The sequence below is a fragment of the Astyanax mexicanus genome, chromosome 9 (assembly GCF_023375975.1).
Source record: "Astyanax mexicanus isolate ESR-SI-001 chromosome 9, AstMex3_surface, whole genome shotgun sequence".
NCBI lineage: Eukaryota > Metazoa > Chordata > Actinopteri > Characiformes > Acestrorhamphidae > Astyanax > Astyanax mexicanus.
This window is the reverse complement of record NC_064416.1, coordinates 41,132,501-41,151,773: the sequence shown is the minus strand read 5'-3', so window position 1 is coordinate 41,151,773 and position 19,273 is coordinate 41,132,501. Positions and strand designations below refer to the sequence as shown.

The window sequence follows — 19,273 nt, the reverse complement described above, 5'->3', positions numbered from 1 at the left end:
GGTGATGAATTGAGTCAGATTACTTTTATTAACTTAGTTACAGCAGCAGGTTTAGAAAGAATTCATGGACTAGTTGAATAAGAATATGAATTTGTTGAATTGTTGAATTTCTCTCTAAAATAACCAAATGTGTTTAGCCAATTTAGTCGGTAAAATGAGGTGTTTAATATGCAGGAAAAACAAATAAAATAAAAATGAAATAAATTCTTCTGATATGTGTCCTATGAGATATGAAGTTACATAGTAAACAGTAAAAAAAAAAAAAGTTTTTATCCTCCACATTAATCACCTGATCTAAAGCTGATGAACTGAGATGGTGATTTGAGTGAAGAAAAAGCAGCAACTATGGTTCAGCACCTCCAGGAACTCCTTCCTTCAAGACGCTGAAAAAACTATTCCCAGAGACTCTCCCTCATGAAGACACTGAGATTAAAATCTCACCAAGAGAGTGTAGATCTGTCCTCAAAGATAAATATACTACTTAGAATAATCTAAATATAAAACATATTCTGGTTTTAACACTTTTTTATTTACAGGATGAAAAAAATACAGGATGAGAGAAATGAATAAACACATTGAATAAGAGAAGAGGTGTGTCCAATATTTTCTCACAGCAAAATCCAAAATCTAGCAAAAATGCTCCAAAATCTAGCGAAAATAATTTATGGACAGTAGAGAAAATTACTCACAAAAGAGCATGATAATGAATCTTACAATTAATCAATCAAACAATTAATGAGCAGGAGTACTTGTGTCTTAATAGCTTAATGATACATTAGAAACAGGACAAAACATATACCGTATTTTTTGGGCTATAAGGTGCGCTTAAAATCCTTTAATTTTACCTAAAAAAATTCTACAGTGCGTCTTACGTATGAATTCTATCGGTCAGGTTATAAGGAGCAGTAAAGCCACTCTGCTGAAGTACAGAATTATAAAGGGTGAGTTTTCAGTGCAGTTTCTCCTGCGCTAAGGCTTAGTGCAGCAGCATTAGCATTAGCCGCTAACTGCAGTGCTAGCTCTTTCGCTATTTAGAGGTGAATATGTTGGAGTGTAGTCTGCAAATTTACCATATTAAAACAAGCTATGTGGAATGAACCGCTAGTTGATACCCCCCTGACTTACAGGAGCACTGAGGGTTCCTCAGTCTAGCGCTATTGGGTGGCACCTGACATCCCGCTAGCACTGCAGTTAGCAGTTAATGCTAATGCTGCTGCACCAAGCCTTAGTGCTGGAGAAATTTCACTAGTCTAACTCATTCTTAGACAAAATATAGGAAATCTAATCTTATTGTAAATAAACGGAGGTGCTTTACTCACTCAAATAAATCAATAGAGTTTTCAGGAGAGAAATCTGTGTAGATTAGCATCCAGCGCTTATCTGCGTTCGAAAGAAAAAGCCCAATGTGAATAACGTCAGCAAACTCGCACAGACGCAAAAGACAGAGATCTTTTAAACAGCGCAAAGCCGTCTCTAGAAGTAAAGGTCAGCTCTTCCCACAGGATTAAACCCAGCGCTGGGAATCGCAGAGTTAATGAAACAGCTGGATGTGGATTAGGGCTGAAGGAGTTGTAGTAATAGTGAGCACACACAAGCTGCTGTAATCAAACAGCAGATACGGTACATCCTAACCAACGGTCCTATCACTCTCTCTGACATCTGAGCTCTTTAGGAGCCTTAACTGCTTCATTCTCACCGGAATAAAATCAGTATCAAGTGGAAAACGATCAATTAATCTGAATAAATGACCAGCTGGACACAGATCTGTGTTATCACATACTGTAGATCACCAGATACAACAATTATTTTATACCAAACGATATACACACAGATACACTATCACACTGTAAAACCTAACTGCATTTCTTACTGAACTAATTAAGTTAACATAGCTTAAATATTACAGAAACTTGGCATCACTTATGCAAACTAACTCAAATTGATGTGTTGTCTTCTTCCTGCATGTATAGCAGCTCTTTAAAAAGTCTTTTAACACTTTAAAAAAAAGTGTTTGATTTGAGTTTGTCTAACCTATAAAATAATTCAAATTAAATAAGTTGATGTTGTTTGATAGGAATTTTTTATAACTACAGCCAATTTATTGTACTTTAATAGTTGTAAATACTTTAAGAGTTAGCTCAACTTGATTTGCTGGAGTTAAAAGGGTAAAAACAGTGAATTATAATTGCATTAAGGTGTAATAACTGTCTGTTAAGGCAGACATACTTAACTTTAATGAGTTGGCACAACTATTATATACATCCAAATGGAGATCTTTGAGTTAAATCAACTTATAGATCTTGAGTTTAGTCTGTTGTCATTAGCAGCTTCTTTTCCATTGGCTTGTGGCACAATCTATTTGCATACTGGGTGTGTCCCAATATGACATTTTCTGAAACTCACCATCAGTGTGTAGTGACACCCACCCCCCCCCCCCCCCTTTCCCGGGCTACCTTAGGTAAACTTGTAGTTCATATATCATCAATAACTGATGGTCTCTGTGTGGTTTTAGGCTGTAAGAACAAGCAACATCATTTTTCCGAGCTGTAGTAAATCTCTATTGGCCTGTTCACTCTATTGCTCATTTATGTAAATGAATCATTTTGAAAATTAATGTTTGTTTAACTCCACACAGTATTAACGAAAAAAATGGGTTTTAAAAAATGAATTCACTTCAGGCAATAAATGACCTTAAAATGATCGGAGTAGACTTAACTTATTATGGTTTACAGTGTACATGAGTTCAAAATACTTAAATAAACTAACAATTACACTGTGAACGTGGTTAGCACAAGTCACTTCATTTATTCAATTCTATATTAAAATGATTATGTGCATTATTCACGCTCATTTAAAAAAATATATTTATTTATTAGATATTAAACTTAAATGGTTCAAGGCAATCAGTTTCCTCAAATCGTTTAAGTTTATTAAACTGTGGCGTGAGGAGGCGGGGGAGTTGTGGGTCCGCCCCACGCCGGAGTGCAAAGCCATGCCATGTCTCAGCTGGTCCGCATGAGGACTGATTGAGCCGCCAGCTGGGACAGGCATATAAACTCAGCCTCAGCCCACACTCAGAAAGAGACTTGTCGCTGGGGAGCTGAGGGCTGAGGCTGCACGGACTTATGTTTAAACTTTAAAAAGAAACTACTGAACTCTAGAGCCCCACTGGGCTAGCATTATGTTTTAAGTTTGTTTTTGGGTGTGGTGGAGGGCATTTGAAGCCAAATAAAGGTGTGTTTTGAGTTTGTTTACTCCCCGTGCCTGTGTATCTCTGTGTGCTTCCTCCTTTCACACAGTGGTCACAGTGGTCACGCCCCTAACCCCAGGGGCCTACAGTGTAGCATAAAATAAGCCATGCAGAGCTTCATTCATGTCTGTGGCCACAGTATAGCTACAAACTCTCATACAACACCGTCATATTATACACTAAAAGGCTGGAACGTATTGAGGCACTTATTAGTGGATAAAAAAGAGTTTATTCTGCTTTTGGTGAAGTAACTGTCTCTACTATCCAGAGAAGTCAATATGGAAATCAGCAGGGGCCGGTCAAAAATCCTGATTTTAAGAGTGAACTTTACACCTGAACTCCTGGTGCCCTCAACCTCATTTGGAAAATGAATAAATAAATATAAATGACTGTAATTGGTTCCTAACAGGGAAACAGAGCAATGTGTTTGAGCATCTGAGAGAACACGTTCTGAGCGATAACCAGCTTTACTTATTCAGCTTTGACAAATCACAGAAACGCCTGCGCGAGACGAAACGGCGGATGACCTCAATATGTCAGAAATCATGGCAGCGCAAAAACACACAGAGAAGACATGCAAGAAATACTCAGACTGTACCCAAACCTTCACTGCTGTATATACTTCACACAGACAGACAGACAGACAGACAGACCAACATACAGACAGGCAGACCTACGGACAGACAGATAGCTAGATATGTAGCTAGATAGCTAGCAAGGTAGATAAATAGACAGTCAGACAGACAGACAGACAGAAAGATAGATGGATAGTGTTACGACCCGGTCTAGGGTCAGGCCGTAACAGAAAATGAGAGTGGGCTCTCTCCCCAGACCCTCTGCCAGACCAAACACCAGACACCAAAAATGAATTAAAACAGGATGAATTTATTGATAAAAATAAGGGAATATGACTTCAGGGGTGAGCGTAGGCCAAAATAACAAATAAACCAACTAACAAACAAAGACAACTTACTGAACCTGTCAAAATAAAGAAAACTAAATACACAAACTACCCTGACTCCCTTTCACCAAAACAGGAGAAAAAGGTAGCAAAACAAAATGGCACTCACCCCCTACTTTACCCAAAGACTAATCTATATTAAAGCAAAAACTAAAGCAACACACAGAATGCAAAATGGAGGTGATGGGTTGGTCTGAGCAGGAAGTTGTTCCAGGTCAGGAAAGGGGAGGAGCCCTGAACGTCTCTCCCAGGTCAGGTTTCCTCTTGCCCTTTTATAGAGTGCACCCCTGGTGGCCAATCATGGTCCTACAATCAAAAACTAAAACACAAACAGCACAGAGGACACACAAAGAAAAACCAATACGACCAGGGGTCGTAACACCCCCACCCTTAAAACAAACATTCTAAGTTTGACACATTTAACATTTCTAAGTCAAAGAATCACAAATGCAAAAAAAAATTAAATAACCATCACATGATAAAACAGAATTAAATCTCAAAGACAGATTTGAACACATTCACAGGCAGGAGTCTATGTATCACTTGCAAATAATGAACAAAGTGAGCTTAGGAATATAAACTAAACTAGTCTCCTCTAGGGCAAAAGGAGCACACCACAAACAAAAAAGAAATAAATCAACACACAAAATGTCAGACTGACCAAATCAGATCTACTTCCACTGAAGAGAGATCCTACATACACATGCATCAGCAAAACTGACCAAATCAGATCTTCTTCCACCAAAGAGAGATCCCACATACACAAACGTCAGAAAACTGACCAAATCAGATCTACTTCCACTGAAGAGAGATCCTACATAAACAAATGTCAGAAAAAAAAACTGACCAAGCTAGATCTCCTTCCACTGAAGGAAGATCCTACAACTCACGCCTTTTTGCCACTGCAAAGAAGGCAATCAAGCCCTAACAAAAGAAAAAAAATAATCCTAATGCTACAAACAGAAAAAACGAATGAAGTACTGTCATGCAGGGGTGTCCTGTATACCAGAGTCTTTAGAACAATGAACTAGGTTTAGGCAAAAGGTTGTTCAAAAAAACATTTTCCTAAAACAAAACAGCAAATCCAAATGTACTTAATGAAAACTGGCAAGTGATACCACAACTTTACATAAGTAATTGCTAAACACAAATAACAAAATACTAGAGCATGTGTCAAGTGTCTAGTGGCATCTTCACATAGCTGCCTGAGAATTTTTAACAACAAGAGCAATTTTGTCCAGTAGTATTCCCTAAAAGCAAATTAACTTAACATAACAGAAAGGGTACTCATACCACAAACCAAAATGTTTAGCTGGCAGTTTTCTCCAAAATTCATATTAAATAGTTTGCCAAATGCTAATAAACTATAACCGAAAGAGTAGACAATATTTCACTAACGGAGGAGAAGCTTAACTTCCAGCCAGGTGCAACACTGCAGGTAAATGTGCCAGCAACCCTGCTGCACAAAAGGAAGGGTTCACTTGACTAAGGTAGGCCCAAGCCACCACAATGGCCACAAATGAGCAGACAACACAACTGCAACATTTAACATAATACCATGTCAAGCACCCATAGAACCACCAGTCTTCTGCATTTAAAAGCCTTAAACAGCAACAGCTCAGGATCTATGCGTTTGGGAAATCTTAACTTCACCACCATTGGTCTCCACCACTGAATGAAGAACTGACTCACCTTTTGCAACACCCGTGTCCACTGTATTGGGCCTGTAAGCAGGATCTGGGGCCTGCACCTAAAACAGAGTCTGAAATCTCCTCCTTCAAACAAAAATGCAAACTTCATCAGCTAAAATGGGAGGGCAATAAAAATTACTAAGACCAAATTTCACATAATTCTCACCACACACCTCCCCCACCAATATAAAACTGCCAGCAAAACACACACCAAAGAAATACCTACCTGGACAAAATTAGCAGAGGACGAGCCCCCAATTGTTATGCTCCTCCCCTTTTGTCTAGGGGTGAGGAGGAGTAACAAAATGGCATGTGGTAGTGGAGGAAGTGGAAAGACAACAATTGGTGGTAAAACAAAAATGTTTATTACAGGAATCAAAGGGGTACAAAAAAATATATAGATAGAAATAAATAAACTGAAGCTAAAGAGAATAAATTAAATTAAATGTACTTTTAACAAAACTAGAAAATGCATTTAAGAGAAAATAAATCAACAGAAACTGTAGTCTAAAGGTGGACTAAGGACGGTGCCAACGAAAAGAAAATAATAAAACAAAACTAAACTGCCTAACCAAAAACTAAACTAACCAAAATACAAAAGTAGCACCCGCCCCTAACCTAGTGTATCTAAACAAATATGCTCCTGCGTGTGTGTGTATGTAGGGCGCCCATCTTACCTGTCCACACAGTAGACAAACAGAAGTGAGGTGGAGTAATTAATGTGCTCAAACAATGTGAGTTGTTACCAAAGTTTAGAATTAAGAGCTAGAGTGTAGATTTAAGTATACATTGGATCAGAATCAATAAACTCAGCACAATTGGACTAGAGTGCAACAAAGGATCTACACAGGATCAGAATGAACAAACTCACAGCACAACTGTTCAACAGGACTACCTCAACATTAACATTAGAGGATCCCGGACGAGCCCCCATTCTGTTACGACCCGGTCTAGGGTCAGGCCGTAACAGAAAATGAGAGTGGGCTCTCTCCCCAGACCCTCTGCCAGACCAAACACCAGACACCAAAAATGAATTAAAACAGGATGAATTTATTGATAAAAATAAGGGAATATGACTTCAGGGGTGAGCGTAGGCCAAAATAACAAATAAACCAACTAACAAACAAAGACAACTTACTGAACCTGTCAAAATAAAGAAAACTAAATACACAAACTACCCTGACTCCCTTTCACCAAAACAGGAGAAAAAGGTAGCAAAACAAAATGGCACTCACCCCCTACTTTACCCAAAGACTAATCTATATTAAAGCAAAAACTAAAGCAACACACAGAATGCAAAATGGAGGTGATGGGTTGGTCTGAGCAGGAAGTTGTTCCAGGTCAGGAAAGGGGAGGAGCCCTGAACGTCTCTCCCAGGTCAGGTTTCCTCTTGCCCTTTTATAGAGTGCACCCCTGGTGGCCAATCATGGTCCTACAATCAAAAACTAAAACACAAACAGCACAGAGGACACACAAAGAAAAACCAATACGACCAGGGGTCGTAACAGATAGATAGAGGGATGGACATACAAAGAGAGAGAGAGAGAGAGAGAGAGAGAGAGAGAGAGATGTAAAGACAGAAAGCTACACAGAAACACAGACACATGGATAAACACTGACATACAGACAGACATGCAGAGAGAGACATGACAAACAGAGAGACATGTCAAGAGATATAGACATATAGACAGACGTAGAGAGACAACAGATATACAGACAGACATGACAGACATACAGGCAGACAGAAATACAGAGAGAGAGACAGCTAGACAGACATGTAGACAGACAAACAGATAAACAATAGATAGATAGATAGATAGATAGATAGATAGATAGATAGATAGATAGATAGATAGATAGATAGATAGATAGATAGATAGACAATGATTCACGAAAAGAGATATAGACAGAGAGGTAGAGACATATATAAAAACGGACATAAAGACAGATATGTAGAGAGAGAAATGCTAGACAATCAGACATGTAAAGAGAGTTAGACAGAGAGCTAGACAGATACATATACAAAAATGTAGATATACAGCTAGAAATACATGTAGATAGATAGATAGGCAGCATCCAAACTTTAACGTAGAGGTCGGAATCTCTCACACACACACACACACACACACTTGACCGCGTGTGTCGTCCTTTTCCCAGGACACTGATGGCAGCTGCACTCCACACACTGTCAGAGTGGAGGAAGCCCCCAGTGGAGAGATTTAATAAATACGAATGGAGGCGCGACACACTAACTCTTCACCCTAATGTGACGCTCAGATGATGGCAGAGACAGGGCTCAGGGATGAAGCAGGCAATGCGCCTCCCATCAGGAACATCACAAGAAATGATCCTCCTCTGCTGCAGCGCTGAAGCCTGAGAGCATACAAATGAAGCTCCAGCACTGTACACCTGAGCTTCAGCCTGCCAGACTCTTTATAATAGTGAACCAGCCCACACTGTTATTACCACCACGTTCTGGATAGAAGATTTACAGTAGTGTGAGTGAAACATTAATCACTCTGATTCTGGTTGTGATGAAGTGCAGAACCTGGGGGCTAAATGCTCTGTGCTGTTTTTTCTTTTTTTTTTGAGAAGGAAGTTTACTAAAAGTTTGAGGGCTTCTGTATTTCAGGGGCTTTTTCGATCTATTTATCAAGCAACGTTTTATTTTTCACCATATAGTCTTATCCAACGATCAATACCACTGCCACTAACACCACTAACCATCATTATTAGGCCTACACTCTTAGAAAAGATTTGTTTAAGGGTTCCGTATAGAAGTGTGACAACCAGAGTTATTCTGCGAAAAGGAAGAACAAACAATCCGGTATATATACATGGGAAAACAGCTGAAATGAATTAGAACACAGGTGAGGCTGATTTGAGCTGAGCTAAGACAATTGACTGAGAAGTGCATTCTGGGAATTGGAGTTTGTAAAGGTGGAAAAGTCTGTAGACGAACTGACGTGAAGGCGTGACAGGTAGACATTTTGTGCGCCTTGTAATTCCACATACACAAGTATTTTTCCATTAGCCACTAACCGTGCTAAACGGCCTGTTGCCTGCTAGCACTGCTGGAGCACCATTAGTATTGCCACTAACCACGCTCAGCTCTAGGTTTTTCGCATTTCAGAGGTTGACATATCGGCCTGTAAAGGTTAGCCGCTAATGCTAATGATGCTGCACCCAGATGTGGAAATCTAATATTACTGTAAATAAACAGAAGCGATTTACTCACCCACATTTACCTAGCTTAGCCTTACTTAACTTAGTTAAGCTACCTGCCCACCACCACCCAGTGTAGAGACCTGCTGAATTAGAAGGAAAACATGGCGACACCACTGCTCCTTCCTAGTGTCGCTTACATGTAATTCGCCTTATTATCCAGTGTCCTCAGTATAAAATTAGACCAGAAAATAGACGCTCTTTAATAGTGCACCTTATGATCAAATCCTTTTAGAACTGTTCGAAGATATAGTAGGAAGCAGTTACTGACACAAAATCTGGGTAATCTCTTTTTTATGCCATCATTTTAGGAAAGACAATGCATTAGCGAGTGTCCTGATACTTTTGTCCATCTAGTGTATGTTCACTAGTGTAAGTCCCATAGGTTCTAGTTCAATTTAGTATGATGAGAACTGTTATACAGGGTTGGACAATGAAACTGAAAACCTGGTTTTAGAGCACAGTAATTTATTGTGGTGACGGACAGTTCTGGTGGAAACAGGAGAGTTGAGGTGCACATTGAATTCTGCCGTGATTTGATCAGCCGTGGTTTTATGTTTTTTGGATACAATCTGGGTTAGCACCCGAACATCCCTTTCAGACAGCTTCCTCTTACAGCGTCCACAGTTAATCCTGCTGGATGTGGTTGGTCCTTTTTGGTGGTATGCTGACATTACCCTGGATACCGTGGCTCTTGATGCATCACAAAGACAGCAAGACATGTACCAACAATTTGTCCTCTTTTGAACTCTGTCACCCATAATGTTGTGTGCATTGCAGTATTTTGAGCTAATTGATCCTTCACACTCTGCTCTTACTGGTGCAATGTGCAATTAATGATCCAATGGTTCAATTTAGCCATGAAACCTCCCACACTAAAATGACAGGTGTTCCAGTTTAATTGTTCAACCACTGTACATTACTGTATGTGGAGGTTCTTTAAATTTCAAGAACAAAAATGAAATAAATAAATAAATAAATTTGTGCATTCCACAAAGATCTCTTTAATTTGAAGAGGTTACGTTAATGAGATGGTAATAGAAGGGAGGAGAGTGTTCTCCTTTTTCTTGAACTGCATGAAAAGGGCTGATCTTTGAAGCTGAGTGCGTACTCTGGAAGACTTCTATGGCTGCTTTGGTGAATGACACAGAGGTCTTGAGTCGTGCCGTGCCCTCAGATGACGGGATTCTTTCGGAATATGAAGCAAGCGCATATTATTAATATTCATATTAAGGATTTTTGGAGTTTTAAGAGAACAGAGGCTGGGGTAGGGTCCTTCCTGAGGTACAGGGCCATAGCAGGAAAGGTCAGCGTTACCTTCTCTACTGTGAGAAGAAGACTTGACTCTGGGTTAAACCCCTCAAATCCCCCCTGCAACCTTTCTATCACCTACAAGGTCTGAGAAGCAACTAATAAATGGACAAATCACGGCAGGAAATGAGCGGATTAGACACTGGTGACACTTGAGTGGATGAGGTCTAAAGGTGATACCTGGTGATCAGAAACAAGTGCACAACACAACACACTCTCGTTATCCCTCAAACTGCACAAAAATCCCTCAAATCTTCAGATCTCAAACAGCGCAGGGCGACTCAACGTCATTGCTTACAAAAAAAATTATATATCAAAGTTTCAGTGTTGACTATTAGTTCATTTTTAAGTAAAATGCACTAAACACAAAAATCGTCAGTGCGCCTTATAATCTGGTGCGCCTTATGTATACATTTTACTAGTCAGGTTGTAAGGAAAGGTATAGCAATTATACAGGAGTTTCAGTGAAGTTTCTCCAGCACCAAGAATGGAGCAGTATCAGCATTAGCCACTAACTGCGCTAAGCGCTAGCTCTTCTGTGGTTCTGAGGTGAGTATTATCAGTCTGTAGCCTGTTACTAACCCCGTCTATCACTGCTGGAGCAGCATTAGCATTAGCCACTAACCACGCTATTGGCAGTGCGCCTTATTGTATGATGCGCCTTATAGTGCGAAAATAAGCAGTACTCACTTCACACTCAGCTTGGTCCCCAAAAAGTGACACACACAACAGATGCAACATATTTGTTCACTATATATTAGAACATCACATCACGTTTACATGTCATCTGGGTATTCAAATGCTGTTTAAAAGTTACTGGAATAACTTATTCTTTTGATTGTAATTCAGTGGTTGTGCATTTTAGAGTATGCTAACATACAGCATTGTAATCATTTTAATATGATAATATTTCTTGTCCAAAAAGTAGGGCTGTAGTTCCACAGAAAAAAAAAAAAAAAACTAAACTTTTCTTGCAAGGTATTTTGCGAGCGAATATTTAATATTAGAAAGAATTTACAGATAAAATGGCAAGAACATTGAAAAGCTGCAATTATAAGCATTTATTAATTGATATCTCTGATTTCTGGCCTTTCTTAAGCGGTTAACAATGGTACAATAGTTGCTATAATTTCTAGATATTGTTACTGTATTTAAAAATATATTTTGCTAGAGTAAATAGAGCAAAAGCATCCAGTTAGCATAGGTTGTCTGAGACAATTTTAAAGAGTAAAGTTTAAAATGAATGAACCAGGAAATCACACTCTAGTCTATCATTTAGTTTATTACTGAACCTATATATTATTTCATAAATTATATTTATATTTTATATATTTTTATTTGTCATTTGTATGAAATGTTTGAGAGTATAGATAAGGGCAAAAGGAATTTAGATGACTGAAAATCGTTACATGTATAAAATGTTGGTAAAACTATTCTTATCAAACATTAATGAAAGGAATTACAAAAAATAAATTGCACTTCTGAGGTAAATTTCCTATTAAATAGCTTCCATACATCTAGAAAATATGTTTTAAGGTCAAATATTTGAGTAACCCTGTTTTGGCTGACCATGACATACTGAGAGTCCTCACCATTCACCATTTCTCTCTTCTTCTTTTCTTTTCTTTTTTTGGACAAATAAAAGTGCAATCTGTATATTTAGGAACACTGATCTGAGACCTGCTTTCATTTCCATCACTTTACTGAGCAGACAAGCCAGAGCTGATCCCACACCAGCTCTTCCTCTCCATCAAAGCCTCAGGCTGAGATCAAACACGCCTGAACAGTCTACTATTCATCATCTGCATCCAGCCAGCGGTTCTCTTTGATAAGCGTGCTCAGCACTCGCACGCCTTTGTGTTTCTGGAACGTTCACTAGGAAACCGAAGTGAGGGAAAAGTGACTTACAAGAAGAAGGTCTCGTCCCAGACGGGGTTGAGGTTGCCGAAGATGGTTTTGGTCCTGCGCTTGGTCTTGCCCACCTGCACGGTGACGTAGGGGTCGCTGGAGCCCGTCTTATCCTTGGCCTGTAAGCCCTGGGCGCAAAGCACTATGGGAAGAGGAAGAGAGGAGAGTTAGTCACTGTGGGATTTAGCCTAAAACCAGTTTCAGTCTTTCTCATTTGTTGTTATGTGAATTTTGTCACAGCTTATTAGGGTTCAAGCACCGAAGGTGCGTAGAACCCTATTGTTTTTGCTAAGATTTTTCTTCTTCTTCTTCTTCTTCTTATTATTATTATTCTTTTTCTCCTGTAAAAACAGTTGTGCAGCCTAAACCGTAAGTCATAGAGAAATGAAACTTGGTAGGTAGATGTAGGATCAGTGCATCTCGGTGGACAACAAAAATGGCACCGATTGGTCAAGTGGTGTCGCTATAAACAAGGAAATTCATTTTTCACAATTTTCTCAATAACTCAAAACCCATCAGACCTACATTCAAAATTCTTTTTTTGCTGGATTCCTTGGGTCAATACCAACAACTTTCCAATTTGGACCATGCACTTCCGTCTATATAGATTTTGTGCTAATTTGCATAATATGCAAAACCTACTTTTGCAAACTAGTCCTAGGAATTTTGACCAATCCTGGCATGTTTGGTATCAAAACACTCGTGAGAGCATGCGCTTCAATATTCATTAAGAAAAAGTTGAAATATGTAAACAATATGGCCGCCATATGCAAATTAGTCCTTCCGGATATATGCCCCATTCACTTCAAGAGGTAAATTTGGAGCACTGTTTCTCAGCAACCGTGCAACCTAGCAAGTTGAAACTTTGCATGCAGAATCTATCATACAGCCTCTAAAGGATGTTCAAAGGGCAACTTAATCAATCAACATGGCTGAACACCATCAGCCAATCAGCATTCAGCAGACATTTTGGCAGGCTGAATGTTGCCCAATCTGGATGATATTTGGCAGTTATGTTCAGGTGGAGACACTGTAGTGACCTGCAAAGTGCTGAAACAATCCGCCCACTGGGGGGCGCTGTTCCAAAAAAATGAGTATATGTCAATCATGCTGTACTATTTTGACATCTAATTGTTTTTGCCATATTTAGTACAGTGGCTCTGACAAATTTCTCAATACAACTATGTTTAAAAAGTGCTTTGTTCATTCATAATTGCTAATTGTTTGAAAATAGCCTATATTGAAACTACTCTCTGGATATTTGGCCTATCACCTCCATTTCAGTCTTGCTGCACACTGTAGAGTCTCTAGGTAAATGTTCATTAAAAACATTTGTGAAAATTTCACATACAATACTCTCCAGGCATCAAGCAATCTGTGCGTCCTTGGAATTTCTAACCTAAATTGCTGTAACTCTGCAGTATTTGCTGTAATCTCACAATGTTAAAGACCTCTATACAATATCACTCTGATGAAGCGCCATTTAATACAGAACTAGATTAAGAATAACTTGACATTACATGTCATATCAGAACATTCACTCCTTTGTGCCTCTTCTCAACATTAATAACAGGTGAAAGACTTTTGATCATTTTAAATGTGACAGAATGTCTCCAATTGTGTTAGACCTTCTTACACATCACCATCCTATGCTCTAGTAGGCACCATTGTGCTAGTTGGTGCTTGATGAAGCGCCATTTAATTCAGAACTAGATTTATAATAACTTCGTAATTACATGTCATATCAGAACATTCACTCCTTTGTGTTAATTTAAACTTGTTTGGTCAAACATTTCAGCTTGTTCTGCAAAGGTTCAAAGGTCAATCTGAATACCACTTTGTGAACATTCTGGTTGAAGCCACCTGATCAATACCAATAACATGTAGACACCTTTTGACTAGTTCTAACTCACTTAATGAATATCCTACAAAGTTCACTAGATTTACATGTGAATTTAAGCACTGATCAGGTTGAAAGGCCTCTGCTCAACATTAATAACAGGTGAAAAACTTGATAATTTCTAAATGTGACAGGGCATCTCCAATCATATTAGACCTTCTTACACATCACCATTCAATGCTCCAGTAGGCACCATTGTGCAAGTTGGTGCTTGAACCCGATGATTGCCGCTTGCGGCTATATTTACTTTTATTATTATTATTATTATTATTATTATTATTATTATTATTATTATTATTATTATTATTATTAGTAGTAGTAGTAGTAGTAGTATTATTATTATTATTATTATTATTATTATTATTAATCTATAACAAGTTTTTTTGTAAATACTATAAATTATCAGTATGTACTAAAAATGGTTCTGTATCTACAAAGGTCTATTTGGTATCTATTATTAATTATTCAGTATCCACTATGATTTATTCAGCACTGGTTATAAAATATTCAGCAATATTAATTCAGTGTTTACCGTGTATACAACATTATTACGGTATATAGTATAATATACTAATATATTTACCCTATATTTATTTTTCAGCATCTACTATGAATTATTTACTTCCTGGTGGTAACTGATCCATATCTGATCCACCCTAAATAATTTAATTATTTAACTATGATGTTAAGAGCCAACATTAATTTACAATGTATTATTATGAATCTATTATAAATTATTCAGTAAATACTTGAATAAACAAATGTATAATTTATTCAGTATCATGTATTATTTCAGTGCTTACCCTGTATACAGTATAATTACAGTATCTAGTATGATATACTACTTCATGTATGCTATGTATATTTTTTCAGGACCTACTATGAACTATTTAGTATCTACTTTGTATGTGTATTGAGCATCCACCATGAATTATTTATTCCCTTTATTCACTAATCCAACTACTCTAAATTATTTTAATATTTATGTATCTATAACAAACTATTCAGAAAATCAGCACCTACTAGGAAAAACTAAATGTTTAACATTCAGTACTATTAATTATTCAGTATCCACTATGATTGATTCAGTACCTACTGTGAATTATTCTTCAGCTTATATGCAATTTCTAGTTTTGCATCTGCTCATTATTCTTCATTATTCAGCACCTACATGGTAACTGATGTTAAGGTTCTTTGGTGTGCAGTGTATTTTTTTTGCCATGTCCTGTATGTCAGATTTTGTTCAGTGAAAAGTGTGATGCTAAAAGCACTATGCAAATCAAACAGCATTGAACTAAAGAGAAGATGTGGCACAGGGGGTCTGGAGGATTACTCAGAGGGGCCGGACCTAATGGAGAATAAACCACAGCACTCAAACACCTGGTTACTTTTATTACTCCCTTCAGTCAGAAACAAAATCCATCTGCCTCTCAGTGTGCGTACGTGTGTATGTGTGTGTGTGTGTGTGTATATAATAATACACAGCAGCGTGAATGAGCGCAGGCGTCTGGGCTTCTTCAGCATCACTCAGTGTGATTGTAGTATTTCACGCGGCACCATAAAAGAACCGAGAGTACTTGGTGATTAAAAATGAATGAGTGAGGTGATGAATTATTCAGGGTACATATATCCTTGGGCTTGGAGAGCTACAGAGATTGCTTCAATGTCACCCGGCTGCTGGAGGACGATTTGGGAGAATCGGAACGTCTTTTTAACTCAATGCTGATGTGTGTTTGAACAAAAGCCTATATATTAACGCATTACTATTATACTAATGTATAAGAGTTCTACAGCAGCATCCAAAAACATAGCATGTTCAATATATCCAGGCTTTAACATATACATTATCAATTTATTTACAATTTATTTACAAACAAAGCATTTGCTCCGTCTGTTCCATCACTAGAGTAGAAACCCTTCCTGTGTTCAGCTACAGATTGTAGCAAATTTTGCGATTACAGCTCTATTTTGATATATAAAATAGGTTTTCTAGTAAAGTATTTCTAGTAAAGTATTTCTAGTACAGTGTTTCTAGTACAGTGTTTCTAGTAAAATGTTTATAATACAGTGTTTCTAGTACAGTATTTCTAGTACAGTAGTAAAAAAAATTATAATACAGTGTTTCTAGTAAAGTGTTTCTAGTAAAGTGAGTGGAAGCACAAGGGACTGTAGGTGTTTCTAATAAAGTGGCCACAATGAGAGGAAGCACAAGTTAGTAAGTAGGGGTGTTTCTAATAAAGTGGCCACAGTGAGAGGAAGCACAAGGCAGTAAGTAGGGGTGTTTCTAATAAAGTGGCCACAGTGAGTGGAAACACAAGTTAGTAAGTAGGGGTGTTTCTAATAAAGTGGCCACAGTGAGTGGAAGCACAAGGTAGTAAGTAGGGGTGTTTCTAATAAAGTGGCCACAGTGAGTGGAAGCACAAGGCAGTAAGAAGGGGTGTTTCTAATAAAGTGGCCACAGTGAGAGGAAACACAAGTTAGTAAGTAGGGGTGTTTCTAATAAAGTGGCCGCAGTGAGTGGAAGCACAAGGTATTGCAGGTGTTTCTGATGAAGTAGTTAGTGAGTGTAAACACAAGGTATGAGCTTTCTAATAAAAATGGTCTGTGTCTAGAAGCACAAGGTACTGTAGGAGTTTCTAATAAAGTGGCCAGTGGGTGTATACGATGTGTAATAAAGGTTTTATATGATTTTAAATCAGATCTTTGATATATAAACGGCTCTCGGCTCGTTTTCATCATGATGTATCTATAAGTGGAGAAGATTAGGTTGGGGGAGTTGCTGAGGTAGTTTCTGGAAGTCTGGTTTGAGTTACGGAGCTCTCTGAGTTCCTGGGCCCAAAAATTTCCTTCCACCCTGCGAATATAATGTGGAATCAGTGGGAGCTGTTGCCAAATTGACGCTGGATCGATACGTCCTGGTGTTTATCAAATGAATAATAAATAAATCAGGGGTCCATGAACGCGTTCTAAAGAAAGGGGAATTCGATTCAGCAGCAGAGATAAATGAAACCAGTCGCGTGCTACTTTGTCTCTTTCTCTCTCTCTCTTTCTCTCATGTTCTCTCTCTCTCTCTCTCTCTCTTCACATATTGACACTTTTGCAGAAGTGCAAGTCTGGCATTAATTCAGTGTCCACCGTCCGAGCAGCAAAGTCAAGGGAAAAAGAGTGCTGCTGATGCGAAGCTGGTGACACAGGGCTTCCTCGGCTGAGTGTGTGTGTAAGTGTGTGTGCGCATGTCTGTGTGTCCACTGATAATTGCTTTCTTTTCAGCACAGAAAACACATTGTTGTTGTGCTCCGGTTCGATGAGTCCGGACAATACCCCACGAGACACAACAGCAAAACAAACTGCTCTGCTTTCGGATTGAAGAAGCGATAAACAAAAAGACCGGAGAAGGATCCGTCCAGCCTAACCGTGCAATCTTCTCACTGTGAATGTTTTAATGCATGCAAGCTGCAAATTAACTGGTGGGAGGAGCCATCACTTCTCTAAAAACTCTTAATTGTCAGACTAAATAACTTAACTTTCTAAAACTGTTATTTTCTTACTGACCCCTCTAGCACTGTATAGCAGGTAAAAGTGAGCCATTCTTATAGACTATTGGGTAACACTTAAGGAACACAAATTAGGCGCTTATTAATGCCTTATTATTTGCTTAATAAAGCCTTAATTAGACATTTGTAAATTATTTTTTTCACTACTTTTTAGGCTTTGTTCTGTACTATAAGTGTTATTGGTGCTTAATTAGGGGTCTGTTATGTGGAAATGATAAATAATGGCAGTATTATTTGTTCTTATAGTGCACAATAAACAGTTATGTTAGCACCCTGTTTATTAAGCAGGAGTTTGCTGGAGTTTATTGAGTTAATAAGGGCTTAATAAGGGTTTAATAAGTCACTAATAGACCAAGATGTGCACCATATTCTAAAGTGAGGCTCTGTTCATCACTACTTAGACACTAAAAATAACTGTGTGTTCCCATTTACAGAAGTTGAATGTCAAAAATGTAATTGCTCTAATGAAATAACAGAAAACACATTTTAGCACATTTATTCTCTTTTAAATTCAAGCAGTTAGATGTAACATAACTGTTTATTGTGCACTATAAGAACTAATACAGCCATTATTAACTATTTTCACATAACAGACCCCTAATTAAGCACCAATAACACTTACAAAGAAAAAAGCCTAATAAGTAGTGAATAAACAATTTACAAATGTCTTATTAAGGCTTTATTAAGCAAATAATAAGACATTAATAAATGCCTAATTTGTGTTCCTTAAAATAAAGTGTTACCGACTATTCTTTTAGTTTATATGTGAAACAGATGTGCAATCTGTGTGGCAGTGTGAGCAGCAAAAACATACTGAATCTGACATTATCAAGGCTCTAAATGGTCCAGGAGACATTAATCAGAGGGCCGTCGGTTTATCATCTGGGTCATGTTGCTTGCCATCAGCGGCCAGAGTCAGAGAGAGAGAGAAAAAAGGAGAGTCTAAAAATGTTTTGAGATGCACTAGTAGATTGACAAAACCTTTTTTTTTAATAGATTCTTCAGTTCTATTCTGCTCAAAAAGTAAAATGCAATTTGGTGTCTATTAAAGTCTTATTCTGTGCATTATTTGGTCACATTAGGCAGAAAACTATGCCGTGTGCTGCTCCAGTGGTGCTAAAGGATGAGTAAAAGAGCGAGGAACGCTGAAGGCCGACACTAATTATCTGGTGCCTCAGGAACTGACCGGTGATGGCGATCTTGGCCGACCACTTGGACGTCCCCTCCAGCACGGCCTGCTTGGCGCTCTTTAGGTGGCTGGTGAAGTCCTCCTTGGAGAGCTGGAACATGTCCTGGATGACTTCAAACACCTCTGGGCGGTTCTTCTCCCGGATCTTCATTCGCTCCTTCATGGCCATGATGATGTTCTGGGTCTTGTCCTCTGCACCATGCTTGGAGCTCTTCTCCACCGCGCCTGCAGGAGGACAGGGGAAGAAACGGTTCTGAATGACACAGCAGGGATGCGTAAGACAA

General features: G+C 38.4%; 1 protein-coding gene across 3 annotated transcripts in view; it reads right to left on the bottom strand.

The window, feature by feature from the left end:
- The window catches only part of LOC103026877 (protein unc-13 homolog C), a 365,017-nt gene that overhangs the window by 270,100 nt on the left and 75,644 nt on the right, over positions 1 to 19,273 (bottom strand). For all 3 annotated transcript variants that reach the window (XM_049483498.1, XM_049483499.1, XM_049483500.1), the window contains exons 8-9: positions 18,987 to 19,214; positions 12,347 to 12,488 (exon numbers count right to left, since the gene is read on the bottom strand). In XM_049483498.1, coding sequence (XP_049339455.1) covers positions 12,347 to 12,488; positions 18,987 to 19,214 — 370 coding nt within the window. The remainder of the gene's footprint in view (positions 1 to 12,346; positions 12,489 to 18,986; positions 19,215 to 19,273) is intronic.